We start from the raw sequence: 11,758 nt of genomic DNA, 5'->3' as shown, positions 1-11,758 counted from the left end.
TTATTTTTTTTTTTGGAAAATATAGCAAACACTATGGGAGACGAAATGGATAAGGGCGGGGAAGGCAGTAGGTCGAGGTCTAGAGATGGGGGTGACGGTGGCGAGGGCAGGGGTGGTGGGGGCAGGGGTGGGGGTGGCGGGTGTAGGGTGGGGGGCCGGGGTTGGTGTGGGGAGGTGGAGGGTGGGGTGGGGAATAAGGTGGGAAGGCTGAAAAACATTTAGAAAAATATTTTCCCTCTTTTTGGTTGGGAAGTCTTTTTCATCTATTTGGAGGAAAATGAGTTCACGAGAAAAAAAAAAAATTCATGAGAAAAATATTTTTTCAAAATATTTAAGCCAAGCAAATATGAAAAAATTAAAAAATATTATTTAAAAAAGATTTTCCGTCGTACCAAACACACCCTTAAACAACTAACTTTTGGTGCAAATTTACGTACTCCTAAAAGAAGTGAAAATGATAAAAATAGTCCCTTATGTTTGGTGTAGGTTCAAAATAATCTCTTAAATATATTATTGAGTACTTTTGATCCTTTAAATATCAAAAGTGAGTACTGAGTACTGTTTATCTGTGTTAAATATTTAATAAACTATCGGTTTGTTTGATCGAGCTTTTAAATAAATTTATTTTAAAAATTATTTTTCTCAAAAGTGTTTAAGTGTGATTTTGTCGTATTGTTTAAGACATATTTGCCTAGCTGTTGTAAATTAGTTTGGCTAACGCCTAACGGGATGTAATATCAGAAAGTGCTGGGCGCAAGCACTTCTTTCTAGACTGCTAGTTATGAAACTTGAGATTTTTACACAAATTGCCCGTCATTATCATTATTTACTTTTTCTAGTCATATACATAATTTATATATTAATTATGTATAATTATACATATATAATACATGTGGATACATTATACCTCTCCACCGATTATTTTCAGCTTAAGCTGTGGGGTTGATGGCTATTTGGATCTCTTTCTTCTAATTTGATTTCAAAGCCGACGTAATCCGTGCAAGGCCCATATCCAAAGAGAAGTGGCCCAACAAGGTGGATCGAAAAGGCCAGTTAAGCAGATTCATCTGAAGCTGGAAGACTTGTCATAAAAGAAGAGCAACTTGGTTTGAGAATTGAGATCTCCTCTACTCTACTCTACTTGTCAGAAGAAAGAAGAAGATGACGATGTTCCACTTCTTCAACTGTGCAATCCTAACTTTCGGACCTCATGCTGTCTATTACTCTGCTACCCCTTTGTACGTTCTTCTTCTTCTTCTTAAATAGCCTAAACTTAGTTATTTTTTCAAGAATGATTTCGATCTGCGTATATGAAAATTCGGTTGGGATTTCTTATGTTTTTGGTTGAGTAATTTCTTTTGGGGTCTCATGTTTAGTGTTATTATATGCAATTTACTAAACTGTATATGATTTACTGGCAGCTTGATATGCACTGAATTTAGTATTTTTAATTCTAGGAGTTAATGTTAAACAGTTTAAAAAGTTACGTTTATGGGTATTTTTTATTTAAATTATTAAAAAAATGTTATTTTTACAGGTTATATGATTAAACATTGTTATTGGTTATGGCTTAACATTCGTTCTTTTTCTTCATGAGTCCTTGTTATCAATGATTAAGTGTTTTTTAATAGTATTTGAAGTTTTAAGTGTATTTTAACCATGGTCAAGTGGCAAACGTTGATGCAAAATTGATGCATTTATTAGTTTGATGCATACACTAGATAAGAAAATTTTCATACTATGTGGGATAAAGGACTAGGGAGGTGTCAGGTATCCCGTGGAATTAGTCCAGATGCGCGCAAGCTGACCCGAACACCATGGTTATCAAAAAAGGACTAGGGAGGTGCTTTGGGTTATTTTGTCTCTTAAGATTGATATTTTCTGTTTATCTGACTAATGTTGGATCGAGCATATATATCTAGATACACTTTACTTATGCAGCTAGGCCTTTTTAGATCTTTTTCTGTTTAATCTTACTACCATCTTTTGCTAATAAGAAGTAAGAACCAAAGCAGGGGATCATGGCCTTTCTTTTGGGCATTTGTTCCTTTCCTTTCTCTTATTTTTCTAAAGATGTGCAAGAGTGATGGCAATTGCATCAGGGTATCCATAATTTTTTGTTTCTTGTTTGCTGGTGTGGCGGTGTTTAGACTTTGATATTTAAATGTGATACTTAATAGTATTCTTTCTACTCCATCACTTTCATGGTCTACTTTCAAAATTAATCAAATTGTACTGTTGTTACGTATGATATTAATCTGTCCTTCTTGGGTGAGTTGCTATGTTCCTTTATCTATTGATTCTATAATTTTAGAATTAGGTCATCATCTTCTCACCTTGATTTTCAATTGTGACACATTCCATGACATGGAAGGGAGGCCTCTTTAAACCAATACCATGATTTTGAACAGAACATTTTTTTTTGAAAAGGAAATTTTAAACAGAGGTTGAAACTAAGGTGTTTCTATGCAGGTCCGAGTATGACACGCTGTGGACTTCAATAAGAGCTGCTGTTGTTTACCTTGTTACCGCACTAGTAAAGGTCAATAACTACTGCTCAATTATGCCTTGACTATGGATTCATTACCTATTTTTACTAAATGGAATTAGCTCTCTCCATCAAGAACATGAAATGAGAAACTGAGAGATGAATTGAGTTTTAAGCTCTAAGTACCAATTTTACCAGAAACAATGTCAAAGAATATGAACTTAGTTTGCTGGATCAAGCTATTTTTGTTTATTTTATTCCTTTTGGTATCCCCATTGAGCTCATTTTGCTTCTTTTCTTTTCAGCTAGTTTGTCTAGCAACATTTCTTAATGTATCCGACAGCGACAGTTTTGATCCATATCAGGTAATGTATTATCCCCCTTTTAATATGTTTCCATTATCATAACGGGTATCATCTTATTTTGGCCGTTTTACTCGTATTGCTGTCAGGATCAATTTGTATATTTAATGTTTCTTCTATAATAGATAGTCATAGCTTCATTAAAATAGGATTGCTGGCCTTTATCACACCCCAGTCCCCTTTTATTGTTTTTTTTATTTTTCCCTTAAACTCATCTTGGCAGCAGGGCGTGGCGAAAGCTTCCTGTCTGAATGAGAAACCTGCAGCTTATAAACTATCTGATCGCGTCTATTTTTCCATTTTGATTATGATTAATAGGAACCCATGGCTTTTGGTTTGGTTCTTCAACAGCTACTAATAAATATAGATCTTTTTGTTTGGGTTAAACACAATTGAATTTAACTGTCTATAGACGACCCATATTTCAAGACTTGTTTAAGTGTAGGTTTGCTTATAGACTGGGCTTGAAGTACTTCTGAGTCTTCTTTTTCTTCAACCATCCTTTTTCCCAACCATTTGATTTATCCATCTAGCAAAGTTGGACGACCTGAGAAATTGGAACTTGGTTAGAAACACACAATTAGAACCCACAACGCCACCCCTTCCAATTTTCTCTTTTCATTGTTTCAACATGGTAGGAGGAATGTTTCTTTTGGTTTCTCTCCCTAGGAATTTGGATTCGTGCTGAGCACAAGGAATAACCGAAATAAATGGGGAAATCAATGCATTATGGCTGGTTCAGTTGAAACTAATGAAAGGAAAATTTAATCTTTTACTGTGTTAGAGAAACTTGGATAAATGATGAATCAAATGGTCAAAGTATGTGTTCCACACACTAAAAGCTTTTCTATGGAGGCTGATCTTTGGTGTCATTTCTTTTTCCTGGCAAGAATAGCTGATGTCTACCAAAAAAGTTAAATATTCGGGTTTTTATAGCTGATGGTCAAAGTAGTGATGGTTTTCTGTTAGTATTTTATTCAGAAAACATTTTCTAATAGCTGATCTCGAAACACTCCTTTCCCTTTTGTAGGAATTGTTGAAGGCTGTATTCGGGTTTATAGATGTTGCGGGCCTATATTTTGCTTTGACACAGTTGACGCACAGAAATATTTCGCAGAATCATAAGTTTCAAGCTGTTGGACTTGGTGCGTATGATTTACTTTTGCCTGAATTGAAATAACAGTCAGATTTTGATTACTGGGTGATTACACCTATTTAGTCTGACAAGTCAGCTTTATGTCAAAATGCTGGTCTATGCGATTTGGTGAATATCTTTTTAAATTGGTTCACTGGATTCTTCAGAAGGTAAAAGAGTATTTATAAAATGGAAGGCACATAAATGATAATAGGTTTCATCGGCTGAATTTACCACCTTATCTATGTTAACTTCTTCTGTAATGGTTTGGGTGCTTGAAGCTTTGTGGTTGAATGAGCTACATGAGAAGATTTTGTTCCAAGACACAAGTTCTTTAGCCTGAGACCTTGGGGAGATGGGTATCTTGTCTTGTAAGGATTAACAGTGTCCACCCGAACAGCTTCCTTACATGTTTTGCCAGTGAGTCAGAAAACCATGTCATGAGTGTTCAGCAAGGTTGTGGATTGTGAATTTGAAGTGGGTTGCTACACAAAGTATCTGAGTATGAATAGAAATTGGACTAGTTTCTTTAATCATTGACAGATCATTACTTGTGGCGAACGTGTCAAAACACAAACTTGAAGAGGTAAAGTCATATTTCATCATTTCAAATTTTACTAAAATTGATGACGTAAGTGGTCAAAGGAGTCCTATAACTGAGAATGGGAGCTCCAATCAACAGTATGGCAACTTAAGAAGGGGAAGCGTGGCAATAGTATTTTTCTTGTTTGTTGGACATAATTGTCTTAGTCCCATCATGGTGATCTTATTGTGGTACACTGGTTTTGATTAAAAGAAAATGCTGAATGAGAGGCTTAGGATCTACCTCCATTCTGACCCTTTAATTTTTAATTCTTATTTATTTTTGGTTAGATTAAACCAAGGAGTAGCAATTGAAACAAATTTATGTATCTAAAAGAAAAAAGAACGAATATATGTGCTTTTGAAATTGCTGTAATTTTCTCACTTAGCGTTATTGTTTTGTTTTTGTTCACAGGGTGGGCTTTTGCTGATTCTGTTCTGCATAGATTGGCTCCTCTTTGGGTGGGTGCTAGAGGATTGGAGTTCACATGGGACTACATCTTGCAAGGCCTTGAAGCAAATGCGAATTTGGTACTTTCTCGTTAACTGATTAGCCTTTGCAGTGCAGCCCCTCCTTCTCCCACACACACACACAAAAAAAAAAAAAAAAAAAACAAATGAAAGAAGGAAGAGAGAAGAGAGAATTTTGTCTTCATATATCATTAGATAATATGGGAGTCATAATGAAGTTTATCACGTCCTTCCTATCGTTTCTTCTTTTCGACTTTAACTTTTGGTCTTACTTCTTACTTCAGGTTTTCAGTATATCACTAGCTGCATTGGGTTCTCTAATGTGGCTTCGGAAAAACAAACCCAAGACATTGATCCCCATCATATATGCATGTGCTGGGATTGTGGCAACAATGCCATCCATAACCAGGTCAGTTTTCTTATTAAAGTACATTTATTCAGAATGAATCCAAATCTTAAGTAGCTGCTTCAGATGAATGAAGCAGTACAAATGCTTCTACTGCTTGGAAAGATGCATTAGTTCTAAAATATTTTCTTATGTACAATGATAGTGGCTATGGCTGGAAATAAGGGGCATATCAGTTAGCAAAGTGCATAGACCTTTTTACTACAAAAAAGACCTTTTATATCTACTTAAGTTGTCTCTGTCTAATAATACGAACCAACTCTAGTTTGGCAAATTTCATGTTTTCTTTTTGGGCCGTATAAACTTTAATATTCTCCAGTATCTAGTAAGTGCTCTAGCAGAACCTTTTTCAAAATTTATATCGTGCTAAGAACATCAGTCTTTGCATCCCACTTAATTGATTTAACAGTCCAAATGGGCCAATTTCTGAAATGAACGGCTTGTTAACTCTTTTTTTCTCTCTTTTACATATGGATGTCCCACCATCGTATTGAGTTGCTTGCAATTCGGATAGTCCTTCTCTCTATGGGGCCCTTTGCACATAAATTGTAAAATTGAGGCCATTTTAATTTTAGTACACATCAGAAAATGCCGAAGTTATTTGTGAAACGGAAAAGGCCTAAAACTGCCATTCAACTTTCAGAAATGGTCTATCCATGCCATCCGTTACAAAATTGCTATTTCCATGCCACTGCCGTTACAGAAATGGCCCATCTATGCCATTACTTGACTAACGACTGAATTTTTTTTTTTTTTTAAATATTTATAAGACCCACATTTCCACTTGTCCTGTCATTATTGGTCCGATTTAACCCATGCCCTACATAATTTTAACCTTGGTTAGGCCTATCTACCCGAACCCAACCCGGTTACAACATACCCAACCACAATCAATAACCGAAACCCAAATTCCATCCCTATCTCAACCCAATTCTAATTCCACCGCTTTATCAACAAACCCTCCCGTCGATATTCCCCCAAATCCCTCAAACCTTTCTAAAGTCCCCATTCGCCCCCAGAAAATCCGTAAACTCTCTTCCACTCCTCCCCCCAATCCACCAATCAAAAACCCATTGATTCCTCGCAATATATGGTGGATAAGATAGACATAACCAAAACTCTGCCTAAATCTTGAACCGTAGTCACATCAAACGGCAAAGGGACAATCACCAAAAATCGTCGGAGGAGCGCATCACAATTAACAAGGGTTTTGCCTCAAGTAATCAAATCAAACCATTATCTAATGGAGAAATCAAAAATGCCCTTTGCCATCTGCTCTTAGCGGACCCACTTCTTTGCTCCTTAATAGATACCCTTCCTTTACCTGCATTTGATTTACACCAACTTCCATTTCTAGCACTTTGCAAGAGTATTCTCTATCAACAATTAGCTTATAAAGCGGGCACTTCCATTTACACGCGTTTCTTCTCCCTTTCAGAAAATTGGTTATGTTTTAACCGGGTTAATGATTTGGGTATGTTTTAACCGGGTTAGGTTTGAGTAGATAGGCCTAACCAAGGTTAAAATTATGTAGGGCATGGGTTAAATCGGACCAATAATGACAGGACACGTGGAAATGTGGGTCTTATAAATATTTAAAAAAAAAAAATTCAGCCGTTAGTCAAGTAATGGCATAGATGGGCCATTTCTGTAACGGCAGTGGCATGAAAATAGCAATTTTTTAACGGATGGCATGGATGGACCATTTCTGAAAGTTGAGTGGCATTTTTAGGCCTTTTCCGTTTGTGAAAATAATTTTTTATGCTCAAGAAGCCAAATGACATTAAATGGGTTGGACAGGGAGTGCAGTTGCATTGCTAAAATTAGCAATAATTTATCCAGCATTAATTTGTAAGACAAGAACCTGATCTGGAAGCAATAACCTCTTTTCGGATAAAATGACTGCTTGTGTTATAGTCATCTTTTTCATTTCTGATTCAAAAAATAGACCTGCTAAGCTACTGCTGTGGCGTTTGCAGTTATCTGAGGCGAGGCTTGGGTTGGCACCTTCCAAAAGTGGTAGGCTTTGAACTATTCAGCTCATTGCTGATTGCTTTTATCAGTTGGCAGTTGTTTGTTGCATGCCAGAGACCGTCTAACTGAGGGATTACTAAATGGCTTTTCCTCGTCGAAGTTGGCATGCGGTTTCTTCAGTGATGAGTATGTTCTATCCAGATAACATTCTTTTTCAAGAAATTTTGTGGGTATTTGGACTAAAGCTTTTCGTTGAATAACTTTATGCCCTTTACCATTTACTCTGCAAGTCAAGCTTCTTGACATTAGAATGTCTTGCGGGAAAAAATGACACGGAGGAAATTCGTTGGTTAGCAATTTTGACATGTATTGGTTATGAAGATTAGAGTATACTGAATCTTTGACATTTACATGTCTGAATGTTTAATACATTTCTGAGCTCCACTAGTAATCCACGACTGTTCCTGCACAAAAGTGCTCTTGTTTGGATAGAATTATCAATTCATCTAAATGTTTGTTTGTAGTATTTTGTGGCATGCAAAGCTATGTGCTACGGCAATCTGCTGCTGTTAATTAGATTTTAGCACCATGCTACTGACTAATAACTTGGTTAGTGATAGCTACAAAGGTGAAGTAGATGGTTAATAGACAACGTTATATGAAAACTTTAGGACTCATTAATTACAGGAAAAAGAAAGAAATTAAAAATTCCATTGGTAACCAAAAAATTATTATGTTAATACCAAATACATTTAAAGATATAGGCATTATAAACAAATTACAAAGCTTAACTCCTCAGAGACCAAAAAAATAGTAAAATTTCAATACCAAATGTATTATCTTACATTAATCATTGTAGACGCAGGGTATAAAAATGTTAGGAGTATTAATATTTGATCGTACATTCTTATTCCATAATATACATTTACATTAATTAGTACTAATAGCCCAAGAAAATCATGTTAATCTAAAGTAAACATCCAAACTTCTTGGTAAAATAATCCATTCAGTTTTTGTTGTTATTACTTTGAGGTGTCAACCAACGGTCTAGAGCAATTTAAGGTTTATCTTTGCTTAGTCTATTATTTTCTGGTCAAATGCATTGTAGTCTTCATCACCATTGGCCTCTCATTTGTTCCCTAAATACACTCCTTTTCTTCATGCAAGTAAGTGTTTTAATGACTCAATTCAAAACACTGCATTGACATAATTTGACCATAATCTGCAACCCCATCTCCCACCCAAAAAAAAAAAAAAACAATCAATCGTCATTTCTCATATGATGAAGATTTTTTATCTTTCATAATTTTCTTCTTGTTTTAGAAGCTGTCCTTTTTTGCAAACCATCTTCCATAGGGCAGCCTTGGGGTTCATCCGAGGCAGCTTGTCACTCTAAAATTCTCCTCCAAAAATGCAGGTCTATCGACGTTTTTTCATTTTGTTGTTCTCTTCTATTCTGTTTTCATTCTCTGCTGGACTCTCTGACCATGAAGTATCACTTCTTGCACGACGACAACTCTCAACACTTCCTGAAAGTGGTGTATTACCTGATAACTATGAATTTGAGGTCCATGTAAAGTACACATTCCCGAATTCCAGGCTTAGACGTGCCTACATTGCATTAAAGGCATGGAAAGAAGCTGTATATTCTGACCCTTATAAATTCACCAACAATTGGAAAGGTCCAGATGTTTGTAAGTACAAGGGCGTGTTTTGTTCGCCAGCTTTAGATGACCCTAATGTCACTGTTGTTGCTGGCATTGATCTGAATCATGCAGATATAGCAGGCTATCTACCTGTAGAATTAGGATTATTGACAGATGCAGCTCTGTTCCATCTCAATTCCAATAGATTTTGTGGAATTATTCCAGAGAGTTTCTCCAGGCTTAGATTGATGCATGAGTTAGATCTCAGTAATAATCGTCTTGTTGGACCTTTTCCTAAGGTTGTTCTAAACATGCCTAACCTTAAATACTTGGATTTAAGGTTTAATAACTTTGAGGGAGAGTTACCTCCACAATTGTTTGACAAAGATCTTGATGCTTTATTCTTGAATGACAATCGATTCGTCTCCACCATACCTGGGACTATTGGAAATTCTTCAGCTTCTGTTATTGTATTTGCTAATAACAAATTCCATGGTTGTATTCCAAATAGCATTGGAAAAATGTCAAACTTGGACGAAATTGTATTCATGAACAATGATTTAGGTGGATGTTTGCCTGTTGAAGTAGGGTTGTTAAAGAATGTAACAGTGTTTGATGTTGCTGGGAATTCATTTTCTGGGATCTTACCAAAGACTCTTAATGATCTTTCACATGTTGAACAATTGGATCTTTCACACAATACCTTAACTGGATTCGTACCTGAGAATCTGTGTCGTCTTCCAAATTTGAAGAATTTCACGTTTTCGTTCAATTACTTCAATGGTGAGGCTAAAGGTTGTGAACCAAATGTGAGGAAAGATGTGTTTTTTGATGATACTAATAATTGTTTTCCTGATAGACCAAAACAAAAGTCTCAAAAACAATGTCAACCTATTGTGAGCAAACCTATTGATTGTAGTAAAGCTAAATGTGGAGCATCATCATCAAAATCTCCTCCTCATAAGGAAAAGGAAAAGAAGCCATTGCCACCAAAACCAAAGCCTAATCATCCTCCACCTACCCCTAAAACATCTCCAAAGCCTCAAGTTTATACTCCACCACCAACCCAAAAGAAGGCTTCTCCTCCTCCACCACCTTTGAAATCGTCTCCGCCGCCACCTGTTCCTTCTCCTCCTCCTCCTCCTCTTGCTTCCTCTCCATCACCACAAGTCTTTTCACCACCGCCTCCGGTACATTCGTCACCACCACCTGTTCACTCTCCTCCTCCACCTGTTCGCTCTCCACCGCCACCTGTGCACTCCCCACCACCACCGCTAGTCCACTCCCCACCGCCGCCACCAATTCATTCTACACCACCACCCGTCCACTCTCCACCACCACCACCGGTTCATTCTCCTCCTCCACCACCACCCGTCCGCTCTCCACCACCACCTCCTCCTAGGTTGTCTTCACCTCCACCTTTTGAAAATGTTGTCCTTCCACCAAACATTGGTTCAATTTATGCATCACCACCTCCTCCTATCTTCCCTGGATATTAAACAGTGGAAACTCTGTCTCTTTTCACCTCTGTAATTAATTAGTAGCGTGTTTAGTACACGTAGAACTGCATCATCGTATATATTTCTTGTTGTTAAGAGTATCAGCTATCAAGTATACAATGATGTTTTGTCTTTTTTCCTTTTAACTGATTGGATATCATTTTCGAAGGAGTGTATATGGAATTGTTGTAAGAGTTAGTTTTGTATGTTTGACAGTTTTGTCTATTGTTTCTATAACAAAAACGCAAACAAACAGTCATGTTTTCTCAAGAATTTAAGAATAAATAGCACTGGTAAGTGTAAAGTGCATAGTCGAGACCCTTCAGAAAAATATAAAATAACAATGAATTGAGCATGAAGTTCATTTTTCTTTTTAAATATTTTTGGCGAAATATTATTGATCTGTGTCAGATTACATTTAAATGACTGATTGACTGTGTAAAGAATTTCTCTACTATCGGGTACTAAAATCTAAAAGATAATGAATTTTCTATGACAAATTAAATTATATACTTCATATATATGGTGTACTTTTCATGCAGTCAGCTCATAACCTTATAGGCAAAAGTAACAAATACTTACCTAAAGAATAGTGGAAGCTAACACAAACATGCATGGTACTTTGCGATGAAAAGAAAATATGGCCGTGGAAATCACATGTTTATAAGAAAATGCAGTATAAACTTGATGTATCGATCACTTTTTCTATCATATTCAAAATGATTAATTGTGCCTGTGAGAAAAATAAAGTAAAGTTGATTTTTTTTTTTTTGGAAAAATATAGATTTCTCTAAAATGTCCTAGTGTAGTATCCTTGATATGTATTTAGTAGACACATCTAGATGTTCTAGAATGTTGTGGGAAGATAAGGTTATCTAGTAGACACATCTAGATATTCTAGAGTGCTGTTAGAAGATAAGGTTAGCTAGAATCTTCCTTGTACATTATCTAGAATCTTATCTAGAATCATCCATAGACAAGTATAAATAGGAGGTGTCTTGTTGATTTGTAATGAAGCCAACTTCAAGAAAGTCTTCTTCAAATAACAAAGTTCTACTTTCATAAGTCTCTCTTCTCTTTTCAAGCTTCCCCTTCTTTAGTTGAATCCTCCAGTCTCAGTTAACGATCTTGGGCTGGCAGAAGGTCTCTGGAAAGTACTCTTCTTCTGCTATTCTTTACATGGTATCAGAGCCAT

The 11,758-nt window shown here is 36.3% G+C and overlaps 2 protein-coding genes across 2 annotated transcripts; both read left to right on the top strand.

Moving 5' to 3' along the window:
• Positions 1-982: 982 nt before the first annotated feature.
• On the top strand, positions 983-7,892 carry LOC109215777 (transmembrane protein 147). The gene is made up of 7 exons (XM_019379886.1): positions 983-1,238; positions 2,473-2,542; positions 2,794-2,853; positions 3,881-3,995; positions 4,983-5,098; positions 5,323-5,447; positions 7,424-7,892. The coding sequence occupies exons 1-7, from the start codon at positions 1,162-1,164 to the stop codon at positions 7,545-7,547; spliced, it is 687 nt and encodes a 228-aa protein (XP_019235431.1). The 5' UTR covers positions 983-1,161; the 3' UTR covers positions 7,548-7,892.
• A 90-nt stretch (positions 7,893-7,982) lies between these two features.
• LOC109215775 (pollen-specific leucine-rich repeat extensin-like protein 3) lies at positions 7,983-10,922 on the top strand. The gene has a single exon (XM_019379885.1). The coding sequence runs from the start codon at positions 8,830-8,832 to the stop codon at positions 10,561-10,563; it is 1,734 nt and encodes a 577-aa protein (XP_019235430.1). The 5' UTR covers positions 7,983-8,829; the 3' UTR covers positions 10,564-10,922.
• Positions 10,923-11,758: the final 836 nt, after the last annotated feature.

The sequence above is a fragment of the Nicotiana attenuata genome, unplaced genomic scaffold, assembly GCF_001879085.1.
Source record: "Nicotiana attenuata strain UT unplaced genomic scaffold, NIATTr2, whole genome shotgun sequence".
NCBI lineage: Eukaryota > Viridiplantae > Streptophyta > Magnoliopsida > Solanales > Solanaceae > Nicotiana > Nicotiana attenuata.
The sequence above is the reverse complement of the archived record's forward strand: the minus strand, read 5'-3'. Positions and strand labels throughout refer to the sequence as shown.